Source organism: Natrix helvetica (assembly GCF_964273705.1).
Source record: "Natrix helvetica genome assembly, chromosome: 2".
NCBI lineage: Eukaryota > Metazoa > Chordata > Lepidosauria > Squamata > Natricidae > Natrix > Natrix helvetica.
Genome location: NC_138552.1, coordinates 238,449,264 through 238,475,844, shown reverse-complemented (window position 1 = coordinate 238,475,844; position 26,581 = coordinate 238,449,264). Strand labels below are relative to the sequence as shown.

At 37.8% G+C, this 26,581-nt stretch overlaps 1 protein-coding gene across 6 annotated transcripts in view; it reads left to right on the top strand.

Moving 5' to 3' along the window:
- PSEN2 (presenilin 2) overlaps nt 1–22,071 on the top strand; it is a 50,997-nt gene extending 28,926 nt beyond the window's left edge. The window contains exons 1-11 of one of the 6 annotated variants that reach the window (XM_081943981.1): nt 463–650; nt 5,327–5,510; nt 7,426–7,655; nt 8,488–8,629; nt 10,587–10,654; nt 11,956–12,176; nt 13,710–13,808; nt 16,270–16,347; nt 16,897–17,031; nt 19,042–19,160; nt 20,449–22,071. In XM_081943981.1, the coding sequence (XP_081800107.1) occupies nt 5,367–5,510; nt 7,426–7,655; nt 8,488–8,629; nt 10,587–10,654; nt 11,956–12,176; nt 13,710–13,808; nt 16,270–16,347; nt 16,897–17,031; nt 19,042–19,160; nt 20,449–20,604 (1,392 nt within the window). In that variant the 5' untranslated portion in view covers nt 463–650; nt 5,327–5,366 and the 3' untranslated portion in view covers nt 20,605–22,071. Of the gene's footprint in view, nt 1–462; nt 651–749; nt 777–927; nt 1,069–5,326; nt 5,511–7,425; nt 7,656–8,487; nt 8,630–10,586; nt 10,655–11,955; nt 12,177–13,709; nt 13,809–16,269; nt 16,348–16,896; nt 17,032–19,041; nt 19,161–20,448 lie in introns of those variants that run through there. The other 5 variants (XM_081943983.1, XM_081943980.1, XM_081943979.1 and 2 more) reach the window with 5 other exon arrangements.
- Nucleotides 22,072–26,581: the final 4,510 nt, after the last annotated feature.

Sequence of the window (26,581 nt, the reverse complement as noted above, 5' to 3'; positions counted from 1 at the left end):
CATATTTACAGGAACCCTACTGTCAGATATGAGTTTCTCTAAGCAAATGATTGATCTATGCTGACTCTGTAAACCGCTTAGAGAGGGCTGTAAAAGCACTATGAAGCAGTATATAAGTCTAAGTACTATTGCTATATTCATACACACACAATCTCAAAATTACACACATAATAAAAAGATACTGTTTAAGAAGAGCAAGGCGAACATGCAATTCTTCCACTTTTTTAAGTACTGCAGCAGCAGCAGCAACAACAATAACAACAACAAAGGATTCTCTTCCATGCGCAGCTCGTATAGCAAAACCCTCGAGCCACTAATCCTCCAGGCTTGATTTAACCCCGGTCTCCTTTTTTGCTTCTGCTTGACAGCGCTCATTCTCCATTGGTAAATTGCTCTGCCGGCCGTTCTTCTTCATTGGATGAGGAATTGCTTGAAGGAGGCGTTTTCGTGAGTGACAGCCGGCTGGAGCAATAATACGCTGCGCTCATCAAAACTCACCCTTCCGAAATAGGCCGTGCTGCAACTAATGAAGGGCGTCAAGTTGTCTCCGTTTCCGTAGGGAGGTGTTGGTAAACAACGAGCCCCGATAATCAGGGCTTTGCATCCCCACGGAATCGCTTCCGGGCAGCGAGCAGCGTTGAAGCAGGCAGGTGAGAGATCTTTAGGAGCGGCTGTCGGCGCGCGCTCCGTTAAAAAAGCAGCCCGGCCTCTTTCGTAGGTATCTACTTCCTGGGCCGGCTTCTGGGAGACCTTCGCTTGGGACGCTTTGCATTTCGGTATCTTGCCTGAATAGGTGCAAAGTTGCCGCCTCTCGGGCGCATGCGGTGCAATCTCGGTGGGAAAGGATCTTCATTCGGAAAGATAGGGGGAGCTTTCGGTGTGACAATGGCTCTTCCTGCGAGCATCCTTAATGGGGGGGGGGCTTCCTTAGGAAATGGATAAGATTAAGGCTGCAAGTCCTCGGAAGTGACAGTAGTTGGAAGTCTCCGACTGGAAGCAATTCTCAGTTTCCCTTATGGAGAAACTTCGTAAAAGAACAATTAACCAGCTTGCCTTCAGAAGTTGTGGGTGCGTCCTCATTGGGGGGGGGGTTTAAGAAGAGACTGGACAGCCACTTGCCTGAAATGGTATAGGCAGGGTCTCCTACGTGAGCAGGGAGTTGGACTAGAAGACCTCTCAAAGTCCCTTCCAGCTCTATTCTGAATTGAATTGAATGGACGGCTTTCAAAGTAGATATGTGGGGAATATGCAGTCAGGTTCCCTCTTTTGTTCAAAGTGATGCCCGCAACCACTCTCTGCTGCCTTAAAACCTCTCTCTCTTCCTCCGCCTCTAGTGAATAACTGCCTAATTAGCAGTTTTTAAAGGTCAGTTAGAACTTCCTCAGCCTGTTTCCATTGTTGTATGGCTGAAGAAGCAGAAAGTGGACAGGGAAAATATCTAGATGCGAGTTTTCGGGCGGAAGGGTTTTCATTCTGGAAAATGTGAAAAAAAAAAACCAGCTTAATTGCTGTTGTCCTGTAATTGTCCTACAGAATTTTCAGCGATGTTTTCTGTACATGCTTTCCCAGGATAGATTTTAGAACATTCTGTTACACATATATGTTCACATGTTCCTTGCCAGAGGTGCCAGCCCTGTAAAGAGTTTGTATTATGGGAAACAATTATCAAATGCAATTAGTTTTGAAACTAGTTTGGTTCAGAATAAAGGTTCTGAGGCACATCATTTGGTATTTCGTGTAATAGTGTGATTGGTGACTCAGGAATTCTGGGAGCTGAAGTTCATATATCTTAAAATTGCTAAGTTTGAAAAAAAAACATTGATTTTGCTGGTATGGACAGGCCTCCTCTTCTCCAGGGCCATTCTGGTTTGGGTAGTATGAATGTCTGGGTCCTTCAAACCTCTACCCCTTTGACCCAGTAGATCCCTGAGCTGATCCCAAACTTACAGAACTGACTTTGAAAAAGGAATTACACCACTTAACAAATGACAAGCCCTGGAAATCAGGAAGACTCTGACACTATGGAATCGTTTTCCTGTGGTTGGTCAGCTGAGCTATTGTAAAACATAGGTGTAGTGTTCTTTCAGGAGAGTACTAAACCCATGTTTAAAACAACCTGATGATAGGCCCCAGGGTGTGCACACCATGCAGTCTAACCCCCCTGTCTAGTCAAACATAACAGCTTATAGGTCCAAAAGAGGAAGCCGTGGCAGAGAAGAACTCAACTCTTTACTCACTACATAAACAATAAAGATTGAAGTAACCCATCTGCTTTTGTATTTTGCCTACTCTTCCAGCCTGGGAATCAATTGTTTGGACCTTCTCAAAGCTTTAAGGAAGTTTTGAAGATACCTAAACAGGTCCATTCATGATTACGGAAAATGATAGGTAGATATTTTCCTGCCAGTTGGTGACATTTATTGAGGGGAGAGGAAAGCAAAATCGGGATCCACCATTTCCTTAATATGCCCTGCACACAATAAGTAAGGGCATTATCATTAGGTGGGACATTTCCTTTAGCAGGATACATATTGACAGTGGAAACAGCAGGCTTTATGCTGGTATGATTTTCTAATGGCAGAAGGGTTGGTGAAAGATTATTTAACAGAATCATAGGAAGGAACCTTTTCAGGCTACAGGCCAATGTAATAGTGTTCTTCAACTTTTGGTGCTTAGTAGCAGCATTTGGAATTTTGACACATGTTTTGGATATAATAACAAAAGACTATTGGAATGAGCCTGGATGCACAAAATGGCTGCCTAATACCAATTAGAATGTTATCTGCTACCTTCTCTACTTACTTTTCTGAAGCATGTTTCTTACAGTTATGCTGTTTCTGAATTGGTGGGTAAATTTTCAAACAGCATTGGGAAACAACATTTCTATAATCTTAAAAAAAGGTGTGAGGTCATATTTGTGACTCAAAGCAAATACTGAAATTTGCCATAGATGAGCTCCTTATTTTAACCAGATTCATTTCTTGGAAAAGTACAAAATTCAGTGGGACAAGGAATCTGGCAGGCACGTTGATTGCAAGCTACACAGGTACTTTAATTGTATGCACTAAATGTGGCGTAAGCTTTGTTGAAAGTAATAATATTTACTTTCAAATTCTCATCTTTGGGTGTTGATATTAGGCTTTATCTTTCCACTTAAAATAAACATGAATTAAATATAAGATTTGCAGTCCTAACATTTATTAGTTTTGCTTTGTGTTTTTTATTTTTAAGTTTTCTTTCAAGCTTGAGATTGTTCTTGGCTCAGAAAAGTCCCCCCTGTATATTGGAATTTAAAGCCAATGGAAAATACCTCTACAGAGAAAGGATGTGGTTTATCTTTGCAAGCAGAGAAGTTCTATTGTGTTTTTAAATAGATACATAGTTCTGCTCAGGTCTGTTTACTCTAAATGCTTTTTAAAAAATTTCATGTAATATTTTATTCTTATCAGACCAGTGTATTTTCAGTAATAATTTGGCTTCTGGCAATGCCCGCTAATATTTTTTTTCTAACTGATTTAAGCCAAGGATGAATATAACTCAGACTTTACTGTTGTGTTACTTTTATTAGACTTTCAAGGGTTGCTAACCAGAACCAGGTGAAAAAGCAAGAATGTTGGTGGAACTAGGTATCTGCTGTATCTTATAAACAATTCTTCAATTCAAACCTTGAGCTAGGCTATATTTTCTTTTCCCCCCAATAAAAAAAGTATTGTTTTCTATTTTTATTCTTTTTTTAAATGTACATCTTCCAGAGTGTCTTGGAATCAGGCAATATCTAAATAAAATAATAATTGTTGGTTGCATATTCAGCCAGATATTTAGACTGGGTTTTGCATCTTTCTCCACCTATTGAATTCTTCCCGAAGACCTGGGATAAGCAGATGTTGCTTGGTGGTGTATGACTGGAAGGGACTTGGAGGTTGTCTAGTCCAGTTTCTTGCTCAAGGCAGGAGTTCTCATACCAGTTTGGATAAATGATTGTAGAAACTTTTCTTGAAACCTCCAGCAATGGAACACACAACTCTGGGAAACACATTGTTCCACTTCGTAATAGTTCTTGCTGTCAGGAAATTCCTCTGTATGTCCAGATTGGATCTCCCACTGACAAGCTTCCACCCATTGTTTCTTGTCCTACCCTCAAATACTATAGACAATAAGTCAATGCTCTCTTCCCTGTGGCAGCCTTTCAAGTATTAGAAGACTGCTATCATGTCTTATCTAAGTCTTCTCTTCATGAAACTAAACATATCTAATTCCTTCAGCTGTTCTTCATGGGTTTTAGCTTTCAGACATCTTTGTTTCTCTTCTCTGTTATCTTTGTAGGACATCAGCATCTGTTTTTGTATTGTGGTGACCAGAACTGGTATTCCAAATATAGCCTCACTGGTCTGTTATAGAGTGGTACTATACTTCTCTTGATCTTGATCTTAACCTCTGTTGATGCAGCCAGGACTGAATTGGTTACTGATTCATCTTTAAGCAGTGATCCACCAGGACACCTTGAATGCTCTCATAGGCACTATTGTAGAGCCTATCATGTACCTATCTACCTGGACCTTTCTTTTTTTGCCATTGAACTGCATCTAGTTGGATAGGCCTCCATGCTTAAGTCTGTCAAGAACTTTCTGACTCTTGAGTCTCTCTTCTGACCTGTTAGCAATTCCCCTGACTTTGTGTCATCCCTTTATCTGAGTTGTTTATGAAGATGTGGCATTGTCATAGAATGTAAGCTATTCCAAGCAAAAGTTTCTTTTTGCAATTAACTGATAATGATTTTATCAATGCCAGTATTCAAGTAGTGCTAGTGGTATTTCTTGCACATATTCCAATGCACCATTCTTGCAACTTTTTCATTCTGTTACTTGTAGGTGGTCTGTGGAATCTTCTTGCAACAGCTAACTAAGTACTCCACTGTTTCTTCACCTTCTTTTTAGAGTTGACATTTGCTGTCTCCTCCTGTTTTTTTTCCAATTCTGCCTCCAGGTGCATTTGTTTTTAAGTTTGGTCTTATGTAACTGGAATTAACCCTCCGTCTCTTTCTTCAATTTTCCTGCTCTTAGTCTAGAAGGTATTGGTTTTGAGAGCCCTAGAAAAAGCCTTTTAAAAATTAAATTCCAATATATTTTTTTTAAAAAAAAAATCACATGCCACAGCATTAAAAAAATCAACTTTAAATAAAGGTGAAATATTTTTAATAGTTCTGGAGTACTGCTTATTTCAGAAAAAAATCAGTTTTGAAAGCTACCTTGTTACAAGCTCTTTAATTTTGTAATTATTCTAGGCAGTTTGTTTTCCTTTTACTCTTCTACATTACTTATTTCTGCAGTGTCTGGAGTGTGATTAAGATTCTCCATGAAGAAGGAAGTATGATCGCCTTCATGAACAATTCTGACAGTGAAGAGGAACCGTGCAATGAAAGGACATCATTGATGTCAGCTGAAAGCCCCCTTCTGCCTTCTTATCATGATGGATCACAAGCATTAGAAGCTACAGAAACACTTTCCCACAGGGTAAGACTCTTTGGAAAAGCATATGCAGCTTTGCTTAGAATTGGCAGGTATTGTAGAAGTCATTTAGTCACCTTAGGACTACACTAGGGGTGTCAAACTCAAGGTCCATGGGCCGGATGCAGCCCTTGGGGTGCTTACATTTGGCCCGGGTGGCCGCCCTTGAAACAGCAAAGGATTGGCCTGCAGTGCCTCTGTTGCAGGAGGCTGTTGCAGCGGAAAACAGCTCGCGAGGGCCGCAGGTGGCCTCCCAAGTTGTGTTGTCCCTGGCAGAGAGTTGCAGGAGGCATCGCAGCTGAAAATGGAGCTCAGGAGTCTGTTCTGTCGAGCTGGCCACGCCCACCCTGATCTCCCGAGGTCAAACATAACCCTGATATGACTGTCTGTTTCTTTTTCTGTTTATTTGGATTTATATGCCAATGAAATTGAGTTTGACACCCCTGGATTAGACACTCTGCAAAAGTTTTTGCTCAATAATCTTTAGAATGGAAAGAGTCTAAAACCATTAATACATACAATATGAGATATTAGTATTCATTGTAGTTCATGAATGAAAATTAGTTTAATTGCATTTAAATGAAATCGGGTTTTGTCTGAGCGCTGAAAAAAGTCCCTAATGTACATCACTTCCTATGCAATGCAGTACCTATTACAATGTCCTTGACTGATGGCTATTCAACCTCTATTTAAATAGGTCAAGGAAAAGGAAACTCACTATATCCCAAGGCAGTTCTAATGCTGAACCGTAGTATCAGGAAACGTCTAAATTTAGTTAGAATCAGATTTGTCTTCCACGTGCTAACAAATAAATCTGCTCCTTTGTCTGAGTAGCATCCAGTTATAATATATAATAGTGATGCTGTTCTCTGTGTGAGGTCATTTTCTGTGAATCCTTTTACATCTTTCGAATGGCTAGACTGGCAGTTTCAGAAGTTCAAGTACATTAGGGTAGTTTTCCCACTCTTCCCCATCACAGATACGTATATTGGACCATGTACTAACCAAGTAGGACTATTAATCATCCTGGCTGGGGGTATGTAGTTGACATCCAAAGCATTGGGCTGGCTGTGTTAAAGTATTTGAGCCTGAGCCACCTTCTCACACCAGGACTTCACATTCATTTTTAAAGTCAGCTAGTGGCTGATAAATTCAAGACCCTCCCTCCTACCATAACCTCACATGGCAAGACTGCACAAGTGAAGATAAGCTCTCACAGAGGAAATATATCTGTGTGCCATCGATTGTGTTCTCTCTCTTTTTCCTTTCATGTAATTGTGTCTGATTATTTTTGAGACTGCCTGGATTTTTCTTGTAAATTTTCCTTCAATTTTCTCCTCAAAGTTTTTCAGAAGTGATTGTCTCCTTCCTTGGCTGACAGAAAGTATCTGGCCCAAGGCCACCAAGCTGGCTTTGTGTCTAAGACAGGACTAGAACTCATGGTTAAGAGACCATGAGTTCTAGTCCTGTCTTAGATTAACTGGCTATAGACTCTATAGATTCTATATAGTAACTATTTTACAATTCATGAGAGAAGTTGGCTGGTTTTAGCAGTGAGTAAGGACAATCGTGTAATTGTGAGGATCCATATTGTATTTTCAGAATTTGATTGTGGGGATAAAAGATGGGGAAAGAAGGTAGTATTGAATTGGATTAATTTGTGCATTCTTCTGTCACATTATGTCAGCTGAGGCATTATGGTTGCTGGGCATGTTCCTTAACCTCTGAAAACAGCAACGTCCTGAATAATTTTCTTTTATTCCTCAGTTTCCTACAATATTTTCATCTTCTCAGTTTTTAGATGTCTGAAACCACCCTTTTGGCAAGAGGTTTTGAAGGCATTAAGCAGTCTAGAAGAACTCTGTTGGGAAAGTAGATCTGCACAACAGTTGCTAACTCTTTCTGTTTATTGTTATTGCAGAATAGACGTACTGGCAGCACTAGCAGCTCTAATAAACCGGAGGGACATGGGCCTGATCCAGAAAGAGCAGCAAAAGGACACATTGTGCTGGATAATGAGGAAGAAGAGTTGACCTTAAAATATGGAGCAAAGCATGTGATCATGCTGTTTGTGCCTGTAACACTGTGCATGGTTGTAGTTGTTGCAACCATTAAGTCAGTCCGTTTTTACACTGAGAAGAATGGGCAACTGTAAGTGATTCCTCACAGACTCTAAAACAATGAATGCATTGTCCCCAAAGTGCTTTTTCAAGAGGTAAATGGACTTAGTTTTTCTTTGAGGACATTTTGCTTCTCATCCAAGAAGCTTCTGCTTCCTCAGAGTTGAAGAAGCTTCTTGGATGAGAGGTGAAATGTCTTCAAAGAAGCAAACCGTCATCAAAGAAAAACAAACAGTTGCCTCTTGAAAAAGCACTTTTGAGGCAACTACGATCTGGATGACTGTTGAAAATCCTTGTACTTCAATGATATTTCCATAATCTGCGCATAACAAGTTGCTCAATTTTTTCCAACCTGGAATCGTTCAGATGTTTTGGTGTTCAAATCCCTTTGGCCATTCTGGATAGAAATTAATGAGTGGAAGTCCAGCATACCTTGATTGGGGGATGGTACTTTAGCTAACGATACAGTAAATTCAAAAGCTACCTTGCCTGTTTCATAAATGTCTTGTTTCTATTGCCTCTGTGTTTGAGCTAAAGATTGGCATTTTGTAATACATACCGTGTTTCCCCGAAAATAAGACAGGGTCTTATTTATTTTTTTTGACCCCCAAAATAAGTACTTGATCTTATCTTCGGAAAGGTCACCTCATGGCTGCTGCTGCGTTGCAATATTTTCAGGGAGGGCTTATTTTCAGGGGAGGGCTTATTTTACTGCATGCGCTCAAAAGCCCAATGTTTGAGGGAGGGCTTATTATCCAGGGAGATCTTATTTTCAGGGAAACGGGGTATATTTTGGAGGGATTGGGTTTTGTCTTGGTAGTCAATGAGCTGCTTCTATTAAGATATTTTTCTTTTTCTTTCAGGATTTATACCCCTTTCAGTGAAGATACCCCCTATGTGGGCCAACGTCTCCTGAGCTCTGTGTTGAATACCATCATTATGATCAGTGTTATTCTAGTGATGACCATCTTTTTGGTTTTGCTGTACAAATATCGTTGCTATAAGGCAAGGCTTTGAATATGTTAGTCAAGGGCCTCAAATTATAAAAGCCTTTTAATTCATTCTGTCAGATCAGCATTCTTTAGGCATGATCCTCAGTGATTCTTATGGTATACATTTGCAACGGCATTTTAGGCAATTCGACTGCATTTTTGGATGGATTGGAAACATTTAGAAGAATTTTCATCACACCTTTTAAAAAACGTTGACTGCAGAAAAGTAATATTCTAAAGAATTTTGCAGGATTTAGAAAAACCTCAGTGTTATTTTTCAATATTTTAAATTGTTCAAACTCTTGCTAAAGAAGTAAAATCTTTCTCTAGAGTTATCTTGACACATTAAACTTTGTAAGGGGTTCTTCTCTATACGTTCTATATCAGGGGTGTCAAACTCAATTTCTTCAAGAGCCAGCATTGTAGTTCTCCGCGGGCCAACCAGGCGGGGTGGGGAGGGAGATAGGACAGATGCCTCCTGTCGGCCAAAACGGGGCACGGGGAATATACAGGGCCCCCTGCATCCCATTTTCGGCCTGGCAGCTCCTGCAGCACCCTGCTGGCCAAAACGGACGTTGGGGGCTGTGCATGGCCTCCCCGTGCCCTGTTTTGGCTGTGAGAGACACCATGGGCCGGTCCTTTGCTATTTCCAGGTCGGCCTCATGTGCCAGATTTAAACACCCTGTGGGTTGGATCCAGCCTGCGAGCCTTCACTTTGACACCCCTATTCTATATGATATTTTAAGAGTGACACTAGAGGCAACATAAGGCATCCTTCATTCCAAAACAGGTTGAAAAATTGAAATATTCTCAAACAGATCTGCATTGCGGATAATGCATCAGATCAAAGTGAATTCTTTCAGAGGGAAGTTTTTAACACAACAAAAACTTCTCTAGCCTGGTATGTTGAGATTATATTTATCATTAATACATAAGAGGCACAGTGGCCTAGTGGTTAAGGTGATGGACTTGTCAACTGAAAGGTCAGCAGTTCAAGAGCCCAAGTACAATGCGACGGGGTGAGCTCCCATTCTTGTCCCTTTTCCTGCCAACCTAGCAGTTCAAAAGCAAGTAGATAAATAGGTACCACTTCAGTAGGAAGGTAATAGCTTTCTGTGCAACTCGGTCATGACCACAGAAGTACCTTTGAACAGTGCTGGCTCCCTCAGCTATGAAACAGAAATAAGCACCTACTCTTAGAGTTGGAGATGAGTGGACAGGAAAGCCTTTTACCTTTATCATCAATACAGTTAACTGATATTTATGAGTATAGAAGACCAACATTTCTAGAGGGCGCTTGTTAGAAGAGGCTACCCTAATTAGGGAAATATTTATAAATGATTTCTGATGATAAATTCAAAACTTGGTATCCTCATGGTTCTTGCAGACTAGCTATATATATAGGCATTAAATTTCATTACATATTTATATAATGAGATTTAAAAAGGTAAGTAGAAGGCTGATCATTAAATAAGAAGCTGATATCGGGATCAGACAATATTCAAAAACCAGAAGTTTTAGAGAGGGGTAGGAATAGAAAATGTACTAGACATTTGGAAGAAAGGACTATTTGACAGGATTCAGAAAAACTTTAAAGATCAATTAGGTGGCAAAATAAATGAAGGGGAAATCAAGCTTTTTACTGACGAAAGTTGCATAGAAATACATACCATAGTCCCTTGAAAGTAATTTTTCCCTGAAAAACTCTTGGCATTTTACAGTGAAAACTTTTTTTCCTAACTTCCTGTGAATTTTCTGACTTTTATTTAGAGTTGGAGGTCTTCTTTACTCTTCTTTGTCTTCCTAAGGAAGGCCTCCCCTCTCTCTCCAGGTATGCTAGCATGTGCTGGGAAAGCTTCGTTTAGCTAGGAAGTGAATTGAAGAGAGACCTACAGCAAAACCAGGTCAATGTAGTTATCTTTGGAATGTACAAAAAAGACACCTAAATAGCATATTGTCATCTTTTGCAGTTCATTCACGGGTGGCTGATTCTCTCATCGCTGATGCTTTTGTTTCTCTTCACTTACATCTATCTTGGGTAAGTGAGAACTGTGAATCCTAAATCACTTAATATTCTTTGAAACAAGGATAGACACAGGTTAGTGTAGATCCTAATGAGGGATTGCTACATGATTTGCAAGGGTTTTTCCTTCAGATTTTTGAAGAATAACAGGAAAACATATATGATCAGCAAAAAAAGATGAAACATGACACAAAAAGCATGAGCAGGGAAGAGGAAAAAAATAAGTTCTTAAAGATGAATGTTCATTCCTAAATAATGAGCGTCTTTATATGGTTAAAGAAGGGGAATAGTCTGTTGGAGCTTTGCTGTCATTCTCATATTTCTTATAGTCTGATAAAGCAGTCACTTCTTAGTAACTATGCCAGATCATTAAATGGTATTTGTATAATTGTGTGGCACCTAGGTTGACTGTGTTAGCAAAATTTCAGATAGTATTTGAAATGTATTTATGATAAGACAAGACTATATAGCTCTTGCTTCTATTTGTTAGTTTTAAAATTAGGTTGAGTTAGATATTGGGCAATGTGTAATATCCTCTTCCTAGTCTAGTTGATCCATATGTATTTTATATTCTGAATTAAAATATCAGCTTTTCCACACACTTCCAAGGGATTTGTAGTGGAGACAGTGGCTTATTGGTTACGTAGTTGTAGAACATCTCTAATGTGGTTGTTGTCTTCTCTTTGACATCACATAATAACTTACTGAAAAAAAATTCCAAAGAACTTTGATTAGATTAGTATCTGCTTGGCTAGATGGACACCAGTGGTGGATCCAGGCGGTACGCCCTGGTACGGACGTACTGGTGCCTGCCGGGAGCACCGGGTACTGTTCCAGTACGGTGCTCCAGAGGGCCCGAGCTCCTTACCGAGCTCCTTACCTGTATTTGAGCTCTTCGGCGCTTCCGCACACATGCATGGAGCATATGGCGCCGACACAACGCTCCGCTGAGCAGTTGGAGCATCGCAGAGGTTTTGCTGAGGTAAGGACGCATGCCCGTGCGTGCTGCGTGCGTGCATGTGGCAGATGCCAGGCCCCGTTGGACCATACCGGTTGGAACTGGATCCGGAACCCACCACTGATGGACACATACTGTAATATGACATGGGATCAGGTATTTTGATCCTATTTTGATCCCATGAGCCTTGGAAGGACAGTTATACAGCACATGATTTTGGTCATACATTTGCAACTTCCCTGTTCTTCCTCTCTCCTCTATAGTATATATGCAGGATCATCTTGTGCTGTTAGTTCACAGCTACTACTTCATAGCAGTGAATTACGTTTTGTTTTTGTTTTGTTTTTTTGTCTGACAGCGAAGTACTCAAGACATACAACGTGGCTATGGATTACCCTACCCTGTTCTTTGTCATCTGGAATTTTGGAGCAGTTGGGATGATTTGCATCCACTGGAAGGGGCCTTTGAAACTTCAGCAAGCCTATCTCATTATGATCAGTGCCTTGATGGCTTTAGTTTTCATTAAGTACTTGCCAGAGTGGTCAGCTTGGGTTATCCTCGGAGGCATCTCTGTTTATGGTAGGTCTACAACAGAAGTATTTGTAAGGTGATCATCCTCTGCAAACTGAGCATGCCTTTTGTGAGGAGACTAAACCAGGTTAATGCTGTGTCCTAGAAATCTTAAATAACGATAAATATTAAATCTGTGCATTTCACTTCAGAGAGATTATTTCAGCTTTGGAACCTGTATTCAGAAAGTTGCATTCAAATATTGCAATAAACCTTGATTTATTATAGTCTTCTCCAGGCTGGGTTTGGGTATTACTCTAATCTGCTTGCAAGCTCTACTCTGATAATAATGCTTTCCAAACCTGACAAGCCGTAGTTTGTCAAAAATGAGAGTAGAAATATTCTGTTCTGTGTAGCCCCGTGCAGACATAAGGATAGCAAACTGTGGTAACTGATTATAATCATTATCCATTATGACAATGGAATGTGGCTCAAAGTCAGATGCATTGAAACAACAATCACAGCAAAACTTTAAAGGATTTTTTTTTAAAAATCCAAGAATTGTTCTAAAATACATGTTAGTGGGCAATTTTAAGTACTATAGATGGTTGTCAACTTATTTCATTTAGTGACAGTTCAAAGTTACAGCTGCACTGAAAAAAGTGACATGGTAATTTTTCAGTTATAACCTTTGTAGCATCCCCATGATCATATGATCAAAATTCAGGTACTTGGCATCTGGTTCACACGTCATCCACCTTTTGCAACCTTTTAGCAAGCAAAGTCAATGGGGAAAGCCCGATTCACTTAGCAACCAGAATAGTAACTTATCAACTGCAGTGGTTCACTTAACAACTGTGGCAAGAAAGGTCATCAAATGGAGCAAAACTCATTTAACTAAAGTCTCAATAACAGAAATTTTGAGTTCAATTGTGGCTGTAAGTTGAGGACTACCTGCATACAAAAAATACTTTTCAAAACTAATCCTGTGCAGTCTAAGAATATGTTTCTACTTAAGTATTTTTCCAATTCTTAGTTTCATTCCAATTGTCCATTTTGCTCTTTCAATTATTATATTGGCTACATTTCTTCACAATATTTTCATTGCAAAGAAGGGGTAATTAAGAGACTGAGAAGAATTTGCAGCTGGATATAAATGAAGTAAGAGATTGTTTGCCATCTTTTCAGTGATATCAAAATTAATTCATAAATCTGCTACCTTGCTTTGCCGAATGGTAAGATTAGACTGCATTTGTCAAGAAGGATTAGATTCTATGTGCCATATAAAGTTTGATGGTTTTATTTCTCTGCCATTGCTTATATTATATGAATGTTTTATTCCCTGAATTCCTTTTTCCCTAGTTTGATGTTCTGAAATTGCGTTTATCTCCTCTCTCATTTCAAAAAGGAAGCTTTCCAAGATTCAGAATGTTTTCTTTTTATATTGTGCTCTATTTTACTGCTATTATTATGATTTAGTAAAGCTATAAGTACCTTTTGAGAGAAATGTGAAAGAACTCCCTGCCTGTATCAGCAGGAAAATTAGAGGTGCAGAATGCTATTTGGGATTAAATTGAGGTTGTTTTTTTTTCCTGTCCACAGACTTGATAGCAGTTTTATGTCCAAAGGGACCTCTCCGAATGTTGGTGGAAACAGCACAAGAGAGAAATGAGCCAATATTTCCTGCACTTATTTATTCCTGTGAGTAAAATACAGGCTCCTTTTGTATGACTGGCTTTTATAGAATTACCCCTGTTGTAGTAACTAGTAGTGCCTTGTTAATTGAAAATATTATCTCAGAGTGAAAATGAAGGAAAATTGAAATTCTATTTTGATTCTGTCCTGTATATTGTTGGATATTCCCAGATCGTGGCAATAGATATAAAATTAAATTTCCTGATTATCTCAGCATTTTTTTAAGAGGAAAATTTTTGGCATTGCAAAGTTAGGTGTTTGCAAGTATGGGCCTGATGCCCAGGTTCCAGGTATCTTTTGATAAGTTACACATTTTTCTCTAGTAAATTTGTAAATTTAGGCAGGAAACAGGAGCCACTATTTTGGCTTGGGATCCTGCTACCACTAGAAATGGCAGTGGTATATTGAAAGATAGATATATTGTTACTCCCTGCTGAAAATAAACTTCTACTAAGCCCTGTTAATTGCAGCTCCTTTTAGTTTTCCTAGTCTCCTAAATTGCCTACTACAGTGAGGCTGCTGAAGAATCTTGTAAGGCCAGTGGGAAGAAATTGTGTGGATAAAACCTAATTTGCTCTATGTTTAAAAATGACAAAGACATCTGGGAGGAGACAAGAATTAGAATTAATTCACCCATAGAGGCGCAGGCCTTTATGGAAAAAAATAAAACACTCCTAGAGAAACCACCAGACACTACAACGGACACGCAGGACACGGGAGGGGCCAGAGCTCTGCCAGTGGAGGGAGATGGGGCAATAGCAAGAAGACTCAGATCACAAAAATAAACAAGAAAATCATATTATTATAAATTGACCGAAAGTGAAAATGGAATTATATTTGGATTTTATACTGTAATGTTTAATTTGATTGAATTTAATAATAGAACTAATTTGCTGATTGTAATCAATTATATACTAATGCATTATATATAAATGTATACTATGGGTATGGAGGGAGGGGGGCCTCACACATTTTGCAACTGCCAAAATTTGTATACCTGTCCATTTACCCTTTTCCCTATAAATCTTGAAAAACCAATAAAATTTTATTACAAAAAAAAAAAAAAAGACAAAGACAAATTCAGCATGACGAGGACAGCCATTCTTTCATTTTGATATTACTGTACCCCAAGGCCACTGGGAATCAAATTAATTGGCTATCTGGAGTGATATCTGATTTGGCTGTCCAAAAGGGAGTAACCTGATTTTGCCCCCTGTGTCTGAAGGGTTTTTCCCTAGGATTTTTAAAGTCCAAAATATTTGTTTTTGTGAATTTGTGTACTTCTCCCATTTTTGTGTTGCTTTCTTTTGCCTATAAAACAAATTATGAAATAATTTAAATGAAAATAACATAGACCTAATCTGCAAGTTAATAGTACTGTTACACATCTATGGAGATTCCCAATCATCCAGTGCATGATTGTCCCAAATATGCTTTTTTTCAAAAGGCAACTGGACTTTCTTGGGTTTTTTTTTCCTTTGAAAATGTTTCGCTTCTCATCAAGAAACTTCTTTGGTTCTGGAGAAGTGATTTTTTTAAAAAAAAAAACCAAGAAAATCCAGTTGCTTTTTGAAAAAATATATTTTTGGGAATACTGTTAAGCTGCCTTCCATTTAGAAAAAGACTTTTTAAAAAAGTGCACACTCCTAGCTGTCTTCTGCAGACTTATAACATAATAGTTTTGAAGTATATAGCAGGAAATATTTTATGTTTCCATGATATGTGAAATTCTTCCAACTCAGCCAATAATTTTATCATTAGTCATTCACCAAGCATTTTTAAATAAATTTGTTGATGTGTATATTCCAATTCTTAAAGAAAGTGTGCATTTAGCAAACTGAATTAAAACTGAGTGAAAATAAAAACCCTTTGCCTATCTAGTCCTGTGTTGTCTTCATGGACTGTCAACTATCTGAGCTTCAGCAGTATTTCATCCCGTGGTTTTCCTTTGTTATTTGTATTTTGTATTTTGTGAAATCATAAAGCAACAAAGGGAGAATAAATAAATGAAATAAATAAAAATGCCAGTAGTGCTGGATTCATGAACTTTTCAATGATCAACCAATATGCCTAGAAAAAACAAAGAACTTGTATGTGTATTGATGGAAGACGTTTGTATTTAGAGAAATGTCATAACTCACTGATGGATTGAACAAATAGTTTTTTGTGTAAAAAAAATTAAAGATTTGCCTGTCCAGTTGTGTCTGACTCTATGGGGTGGTACTCATCTCTGTTTCCTATCCAAGGGAACTAGTGTTATCTGAAGACTTTTTCATGGTCATGTGAGCAGCATAGCTGAGGCTGTGTACTGATAGGCAAATGCAAGTATCTGTAGCGTTGACACATTTTCTTAATATATGACAATTGAGAAATGCAGGATGGGCTTTTGAGTATACTGTACTTTGTAACTTAGAACAATCCATCAGTCTTGTTTCATAAGTTGTATATTGTTTGCTCTTTTTTTCAGCTGCTATGATGTGGACAATAGGAATGGCAAAGCCAGACAATGCCCAAAGAAGGTCTTCTCAGGAGATACGGGATCCAGGTAATTGATACCCTTGATACAGCAAGGGCCGTTCTTTTGTTGGTAAATAGAATTTAAATGGAATCTGCAATGCATTATATTCACTGGATTTCCTGCTTATTGGTAATTATAAAGGGAAGTTTCCGTGAGACTTGTATGGGAGCTGCATTAGAAATCTCTGCATTGAAAGAGTTAATTCAATTACTGACTGAAGAATGGTTCTGAACCCTTTGACAATTTATGCACAGAAAAAAGTTTTTTTTTTTAAAAAAATTGAGAATAGGTTGGTGGTAAGATTCAGCTCCAGCATGGCCATTCATATGAAGTTATGAACCTTGTAAACAACATTAGGAAAACTATAAATTCTACACCCTAGCTCTGCGACAACAGAGAACAAATCAGTCATCTTCTCCATGATAACTGGGTTAAATAAGTATTATTGCAAAGTCTTCTTACAACAGAGGAAACTTTTATTCTAACAATTTTTTTCCTTAAATTTTAGTGTAATACATTGATTTTTCTTGTTTTGACTTGTCTTTCTCTCACTGTTATGCCTCAAATTGGCTGAAGAAGCAGAGACCCATGACAATTCCTCATATGCTGCGCCTGAAGTTCCAGAAATGAGAAACTCAACAATTGATCAAACTGGCCAACAACTTGGTCAAATTGCCCGCAACTTTGAGGAAAGCCAAGAGGAGGAAGAAAGTAAGCTGTTGTCATGTAAACAAATTAAAAATTCATTACTATTAATCCTTTAAAATAGAAGCAGCTGTCTTTAAAAGAAGTATTACAATGATTTGTAAAGCTAAGAGTCATTTTGCTGTGGGATAGTTGTTTTCTTCAGTTGAGCCTTTAAATGAAGATTTCGGAGAAAGAGCAAGGATTTTGAGCATGAAAGAGTATTTCCATCCTTGTTTCTTTTACGACATCTTTGAAAAATCCTAGGGAGGTCCTGGATTACAGCAAATCTACTTGAGATTGGTTCTGTGTATTCGTTTATTTTGGCCCTGAATTTACTTTGTGGCTGTGGTTACAAAATGCAGAAACATTGGGTGCTTCTTTACATTAAGGTAGAAATCAAATGTTGGCCATTTCATATGCTTTGGTGATCTTAAGTGAGGGCCACAAAGAAATGATATTCTGCATGTAGGAAATAACTAAAATATTACTTTGTGACGTGGGTAATGTAATCTTTTTGGGATGAGGACTCATTTAAATCTTAAGACTTGCTAGTGAGTATACTTGGCCACAACGGTGTGTATAGAGGTCACAAAACACCCATTTTTTTAGGAGGCAAGTATTTTAGGCCCTGTACCAATCCAGAGAGACCCTTAAGACCAAAACAGATTGATGCAAATGTATTTATTTATTTTATTTAAATGATTTATAGAGCCAGTCATCTCATAGCAATGACTCTGGATAACATGCAAACATTAAAATAGTATAATGCACTATTTTAACAATATAACTGTATAAACTCATGAGGTCCTGGTTACATAATTTCCAGATAAAATCATATCACCAATAGATATTGCCTACCAAGGGAAGAAATATTTGTAAATCAGGGTTGAACTGGAATCCATTTGGGACCCTTCGAGCTGGGTTATTTTCTTGCAGACATTTCATTATCCAGCTAGATAACATCATCAGTGGTACAAGGGAGTGGGGTTTGCTCTATGTTACAAGTGGCTTGCCCTGTCAGTATTGGTGGGAGTGTTCTTGGTGATTCCTTGATTAGTTTACTGTGTCTGAATGGTTTGTCTGAATGGTTCCTTGATTAGGGAATTGTTTACTACTTGATTGTTGGTCAAGTATTAATCTTGGTGTTAGTCTTTGGGTGTTGATTGCTCACAAGGTATCTTTTTATTCTTGATGAATGTATTTTATTCTCCTTAGGTACACTGAGAGCATATGCACCAAAGACAAATTCTTTGTATGTCCAAACACACTTGGCCAATAAAGAATTCTATCTTCTATCTTGCATAGGTGTTTTGACCTTTTTGTTTCCTTTTTAGTTTTTTGATTGTCTCTTGAATGTAGGTGTTGTTTGTGCTTGTTGATAGATGATTTATCTGAGTGCCAGACTTCCAGTAATTCCTTAATGTTTTTGGACTTAGCTTGATCTAGATGATCGCAGTTTCCCAACAGAGATCCAACACCACTCATTTTTAGCACTGATTGTTGCCTGGCTGGATAATGAAATGTCTGCAAGAAAACAACTAAGCTCAGAGAGCACGGAGAACCCCACAGATATTGTCCAACTTCCTGAACAAAATTCTGGAGGAACAGCCAGTCTTCAGGGCCTTATGAAAGACTAAAAACATTGGGGGCTTCAGAGTCTTGGTGATGGCTTTCTACAAGCTGGGTGCAGCACAGAGAAAACATATCTCCGGGGCCCAAGAAAATTGCATTATTTGATGGAGGGAACACAGAGCATGCCCTTTCTGCTAGACTTGGTGGGTGGGAAGAAACAATGGGGGACAGGTGGTCCCACAAATAGCCTGATCCTATGCCATGTAGATCTTTACAGGTGGTAATCAGCACCTATAAAAATAAAAGAGGTCTTATTTTTAAAAGTCAGAAAATTTGGTATACAAAGGAAAGTTTCTGAGAGCCCCGTGATGTTCATAAATGTCATGTTTGTTAAACCTAACTTAAATTATGTGTTGGAAGACAGATGCAGCTATGTGATGGAATTATTTTTACTTCTAATAGGAGGAGTCAAGCTGGGTCTAGGAGACTTTATATTCTATAGCGTGCTTGTCGGCAAAGCAGCTGCTACTGCTAGTGGGGACTGGAATACAACATTGGCTTGTTTTGTAGCCATCCTCATAGTAAGTAAAAATAATACAGTGAGCCAGTACCATTGGACTTTTGGCTTCTTTCCCAGTCGTGCTTCCTTTTGAGTGTAAACCTGAGGATAAGAATTATCTCAGAGTTGTGACCTGTTCTGGGATTGTTTTTTTGCATGGGAGAAAAGCCAGAAATGATTTAAACACCTATTCTTTTGCTTTGTCCTTTGACATACTATAAAACAAGTTAGCAGCATGGATTATCAGCATTGGATCCTAGTCATTTGAATACTTGAGACTGGAGAGTGAATCCCAATACAGTTGAGATCATATTTGATTGGGAAGGCTTACTCAAATGATAATGAGTTGCCTTTTTAACAGGATCAGTTTGAATCTTTAGGGTGATATGGCATTCTGTTTAGCTTCTAATATTAAGATCTGAAAGGTGATGATAACCTAAATACTATTTTCTTTTTTTCACTATTTAAATAAGTGTTTCAAAACCTTAGCAACTCTAAGATGTGTGGACCTCTACTTCCCAAATTGGTTTAAATGTTTATTTAAATATTTGGTATTCAATCAAGTATTAAAAATGCCTCAACAGAAGCAAGAATAGAAGAATGTATAGTTCAGGAATATATACTCATTTGTACTCTTAAGCAAAGCTAGAAAAATGTTAGCATCCATATTCTGACTCGAGTTAATAGGTTTACCTCTAGGCAGCTAAAGCATATTTAGGGGACTGAAGTAGGGTATAAGATTAATAACACAGTGGGGCAAGCCCTTATTTTTCTCACACGTAGTGAAGCAGTAAAAGGTAAGCTAATATGGTAGGGACCAGCCACTCTCCAATCTCCTGTTTTCTTCATCTTCTGGGAAGGTGGAAACTTTCCAAGATTATCTTCTTGCTGACACAAACCAGGGGAGATTTAGTAAACAGTTTCAGGGTAACATGGACCCAATCCAAAAGGTCCTGTAGCTAATAAACAGCACCTTGAATTGCGACCAGTGCAGCTGCTATAACAGGAGGAGGAATTAAACCCATTTTGTTTTGTTAAACCCATTTCTAGAGATCAGCAACCCAGCAATTACAATTTGTGCCAGCTTTAGACTTTGGATCATCTTCATGGGGTAGCCGGCCACGTAGGCCAATTTTCAGGAATCCAGCAGAGTTATAATAGCAAAGGCCTGAATATCTTCAGATGAAAGAATTTCTCATTCATTTCTTGTTTCTGTATCACAGGATTTTAATATTTTTTATATTTATCTGTACAAAAAATATTCCAGCTAGGTATAGTCCTGCTGATCATGTTCCTTTTCTTTCTCCTAGGGTCTGTGCTTAACTCTTCTATTGCTTGCAGTCTTTAAGAAGGCACTACCTGCTCTTCCCATTTCCATCACCTTTGGCCTGATCTTCTACTTCTCAACAGATTATCTCATGCAACCTTTCATGGACACCCTTGCAGCTCATCAGTTATATATCTAAGGATAATGGTGATGCTGTTTAAGAGCTTCCACGGGCAGCAGGCCAATTTTCAGTGGATAAAACCTTGTGAATTTTACTCTTAATTCCATACCTTTTTCACAGGAAACACTAAAAAAACAGTTTTGCTAGTTTCCCGTGGAACTTCACAGCTGATTCTTCAGACTATTAATGCTGCAGGTATCAGGATCTAGGCAAGAATACCTACTTGCACGTATTCAGAGTTGAATTCACCCAGATCATTTGGAGCATAGAATTATTATTGATGACCCTCCTCTTCATATTTTTCATATATTAATTTTTTACTGTGTGAAGAATGTAGATTGATTGCATTACCTTAAAGTAAAATGAAGAATCCGTCTTGAGAGAGTATTGGTATTGAGAAGTTTAAAGTCCACTTAATATAATTGCACAGTGATAATAATACAGGGTATTTTTTTAACTTTGAAAAAGCACTCTTTGAAAGAAATACAATTCAAGTACAGGAATTGTCTGAAAGGAGAGCAGAGTATAGGGAGTTGTGGTTTCTACAACTACACCACTAAAAGTTCAAATCTCTTATATGTTAACAGCTAACCATGGGCTATCACGGAACTTTTGGCATTTTTGGTTTCCACAGTAAAATCAGCAAGAAGCAAATTGCAAACAGCAGAACTGTTTTAGTGATCCTTTGCTTGTTCCACTGGGAGACTTGACGCTGACATAGATTAGCTTACCTTCCAGGTACTCTATATGAAGGTATCTGAATCTCTGGCTATGTTCCTATGTCATTCCTAGCCAGATTTCATGTAACTATGCTTTGCTGAATGATTGGCTGGATTCATGTTATAGTCACAAATCATGATTGATATTTATAGGTTCAACATGCTTAGTCATATTGATGTTAGCCCTGATTTTATTTTCTTTCAATATCCTTTCAATTAAAAACAAAACAAGAAGTAAAATGATGCAAAGCACCACTCTGTAGGTTTTTATAGTGATGGGACACAATCTTGCCTGTTAGCCTTCTGTTAAATGACTGCGTGTATCTACCATTGCAACCCTTTGTGGGAATGACCCCATAAATAATGGCAAGCAAGTTCTCTTTCCTTCTCTTCCTAGACTGGGTAGCAGCCCTTCAATAAAGAGCTGAGACTTGATCAGTGGAGTAAGTTGGGACTGCTTTATTCTTTAATCATGAATCCTCTAGGCTTATCTTATTTTGCTAGCAGTAAGAATTCTGGAAATATGGACAGTTTGTTTTGCCCTGGTTTCTGCTCTTCAGAAAGTCTTCAGCATAGAATAAGAGGCTTTTATGCCTAAAGCATAATACACAAAGGTCTAGTTCACTATATTTCTTTTCTCCAAAATAGAACAAGAGCACACATAAAGTCAGCTGAAGTATATATAGTGGTACATACAATAGTACTTGTAGATACTGTACATATGCTATGTAACATCTTTTTAATTAAAAAAGATAATTTCCCTCCAGATCAATACTTTATTACCACCAGAAAAATAAATAAAGGGGAAATGAAATATTAGCTTGTTACAGTTTTCAAAATTGTGTTCTTGCTGAAAGTAGAATTAGCTGCAAAAGTAATATTTCCATTTCAACTCCTTTCATTTCTCCCACAAAATCTCTTTAATATTTTGCTGCATCAGAACTATTGTCCTGCCACACTTTTTATTAGACCAACTTGGCAAAGGAAGTTCGGCAAAGGAAGCCAGAAGAGCTTCAATGATATCGAAAGTTATAAAAAGAGATTTGATACATTAGATTGCAGCTCATTTTCAGTGGTTTTTTAATGTAGATAGATAGCTACACGTGAACTGTAAGTGAGGATCAGTATACTGTCTCTATTAACTTATTGTGTGCTTATTTTGTATTCCTTGCAATGCATGTTCCTGCATTTCTACCCCAGAGATTCCTTTCTGACAAGTCAGTGCATTTAGATATCTCTTTGCATAGACAAAGTACTTATTTTAGGGGAAGACAAGCTTTTTGCCCACCTGCATCAGATTATTTCTTACCTTAGTAGTAACACATGGAGCTAATGCTGGACAAACTGGAGCCTTAAAAGGAGACTCTTGACCAGCTAGACTTGCTTCAGGGAGATGTAGATATTTTATTGTTTTTGATAAAATAACTGCATAATTGTTTAATCTGTTCAATGGGGGGGGGGAATGCTAAAGCTGTAAAGTTTAGAGTTTCACTTTGGATCTTCTTAGTAAAAAAAACCTTAAATTTGGCTTTCCACTGAGTTGTGTTGGGAAGAGAAGGTCACTTTAGAAGTGTTTTTAGGAATATTATACTTTTTTAAATTTAAAACTGATTTATTTTGGAACTATTATAGCTCATAATAAAATTGAAAGGCCACATTGGACTTATTATAAAAATTAGTCTAAATAAGAAATCGTCAATTCAAGCTTCTTTCTAGCAGCATCTATCATTGTAGGATTTGCTTATTGGTGCTTTATGCTTGTTTTACTGGAAACCTGGGGGTTTTTTCTTCCTTTTCAGATGTTACTTTTTGTTAAAAACATCCTTGATTTAAGTGAGAAGGAATAATGAATTGACCTTGAATATATATATTTCCTGAATATTTTACAGGTAATAAACTAGATTTGGGGCCAGTCCAAGGTAGAAGAACCCAGTAGTACACCTATTATTTCATGTCTTAATTTATTTCACATATTGTGAAGAATTCCATTACCATTAGCAACACTGACCAGGGCTAACGGGAACTGTACCTAAGCACATCTCTAGGGCACCAGTTGGTAAATGTGAAATGTGCTTCTTGAACCATATCTGATTTGCTATGCACTTGGCCTACAGTGATTAGCATATACCATATTTAACTCTATAATCCTACATCAGCTTAACCAGAATTATATGGTAAGGAAGAATTCATATCTAGCTAAATACAGATAGTCCTTGACTTATGACCACAATTGAACCCAAAATTTGTTGTTAAGTGAGACATTTATTAAATGAGTTTTGCCCCACTTTACAACCTTTCTTGACACCGTTCTTAAGTGAACCATTGCAGTTGTTAAGGGGCACTAACTGTCATAAGTGTGAGTCTGTTGCCAACGGTCTGAATTTTGATCACATGACCATGGGGATGCTGCGATGGGTACGTGAAAAATGGTGATAAGTCACTTTTTTCAGTGTTGTAACTTTGAACAGTCACTAAATGAACTGTTGTAAGTGGAGGACTACCAGTACTTCCGTCCACGGCCGGGGTGGAGAATTGAGATGTTTAAGATGTTGATTATAATTCCAGCAGTCTATTGTGTAGCAATATTTAGTTGTACAAGGTACGTTTCAAATCTAGTTCCAACAGGTCACATTCTCTCTGTTTTAAGTGTCTTTTGCAGTCCCAAATAACAAACCAAATTAATATTGCAGTTAAAATCCCTGCAAGTTCTTACCAATGCAAGCAGAATTAAGATGGGTCATCTTTTTGCTGAGAGGAAGTTGGCCGGCACATGGAAGTATTTGAGGGCACAGGTATATCTAAGCATGTGTGTTTTATTTTCTGCAAGTGCAGCTTACAAGGCATGGATTGGCCATCCATGAAGCTAGGTGTTTTCTTGTTCCTTCTTCATAAAGCTGCACCAGTTTAATGTATATATATATATATATTACCTGATTCTCAATAGACCTGGGACCTTTTTGCAAATATTTGCTGGCCTAGAGAAAATGTAACCAGTATATATATATATATCTAATATAATATGAATACATAGATACTTACATCATGCCCAGTTCCTGATACATTCATTAAGCAATGCTTTTTAAAACATTTTAATAGGACTTTTCTTAACCATTTTGAAATATTTCTTCCAAAAATCCATTAAATACTGTGCATGTCTCATTTGTTTCCTTTAGAATGACTTTAGTATAGGACAGAATTTGAATGCACCCAGTGCAGCCTTTGGCTTAAAAATAAGAGTGGGCTTAGTCAATGCCCGGATGAGAAATAACCAGGAAAGTCTCTCCCTCCTTCCGTTCCTCCCTCCCTCCGTATGTATGTATGTATGTATGTATGTATGTATGTATGTATGTATGTATGTATGTATGTATGTATGTTTTACAATGGAAGAAAAATAGAATGTGCTTAATAACAATGTTTTATAATATATTAATTTTGCATAAATTAATAAGTAAAGTCTGGATAACAGAAACAACCAGAAATCTGTTTGAATGCATTTCTAAGTTGCTGGGTTCTCATAGACAGTGCAAATATACAGTACATGTACAGGAAATTATTCTTAAAATATGATTATTGAAAATATAAATACAATAAAGTGACGATATAACTACCAAGGACTATTGATTTGTATATTGAAGTTATTCTGGTGGGAATAGCTAACAGGCATGCAAATTGGATTTATTTAAGGTTATTTAGATTGTACCAGTTGTGCCACTCTACCAGAAAGGTGATGAAGCAAGACAAAATTAGTTTCCCTATTCAATTACAATTCATTTTCATTATTTACTTGAGATACTCTTTTTTTAAGGAACCAGAAACAGAAGTTGCAAGTTTTATTTAAATACCTATTTTGACGCAGAAAAAAATATCAATAACTTTAAATGATCATGAAAACCTCCCCCCCCCCATTAACTTGAAGAAATAAAGTCAAAATTCCAAAATCATTCCACTTTTTCTAGATGCTACCATTTCCCTCTGCATTGGATTTTATATGTTATTTCCACAACCAAAGTTCAGGAAACTAAATAGCATTGTTCGTATAATATGCCAATTTTAACAATGGAAGCTAAATTAATTTCTGTACTTAGTGTTAACTTCCAAAATTGAATATTGTCTAAAATAAACTACACTAAATTACTTCACTAAATACCCATTACTAAGTTCAAGAACACTAAATTAGCCACTCTCTAGCCATCTGTTCTCAGCACATAACATACAAAATGTTTCACTACTACGGTGGCTCCTAACCTTTTGGGTACCAGGGCCTGGTTCTGTGAAGAAAAGTTTTTCCCTGGATCGGAGGGGCATGGTTTCTCATGCTGCCTGCATCCTGTTAATGGCGCTTCGCTTATTTCCATGGCCCAGTTTCTGGCATGCTATGGCCTGGTACCAGTCCACAGACTGGGTGTTGGGAACCCCTGATGTAATGGATACCTCCACTTTAGGGCAGAATGGCTAATTTCCTGTTTTTTAGAAATGCCCCTCATTAGAAAAATCAACCAAATGAATGTGTATTGTGAAACATTGCGCATTTTGTCTGTTGTTGAGGGCTAGAGAATGCGAATTTAGTGCAGTTTCTTTTAACAAATACTTGTTTTTTTATTTACAATACAATACAATAGTAGAGTTGGAAGGGACCTTGAAGGTCTTCTAGTCCAACCCCCTGCCTAGGCAGGAAATCCTATACCATTTCAGACAAATAGCTATCCAACATCTTCTTAAAGACTTCCAGTGTTGGGGCATTCACAACTTCTGGAGGCAAGCTGTTCCACTGATTAATTGTTCTAACTGTCAGGAAATTTCTCCTCAGTTCTAAGTTGCTTCTCTCCTTGAGAGAACCTCAGTTCTAAGTTGCTTCTCTCCTATTTAAAACATTTGTATGGCCACCCATCTTATAATCAACTATTTTTCAACTACTTTTTAGAAAGTTCCATCCACCACTAGGGAGCAGTGTGGCAATAGAGTAACTTCTCTTTTAAGAAGATTTCAATTCTGTCTTCCTAGTTGTATGAGATCTCTAAAACCTTTACTTTTTTTAGTTAAGTTGATATTGTCTTCACATTGGTAGCAAAATAAAGCATAGGAGTGATGGAAGATAACAATTCAAACAGAATGATGCGGGGAAAGTACTAATGTTATGTTCAGGAAGCATTTTTAAGATGGACCGCTGAAAAAACATTCCAGCCCTGCGCATATGCTAACAAATGAAGCAGAACAGACGCAGCATTGTAAGAGGAAAGCACAACAAATAACAGCTTCTCTCATTATGTAAAAAGGTT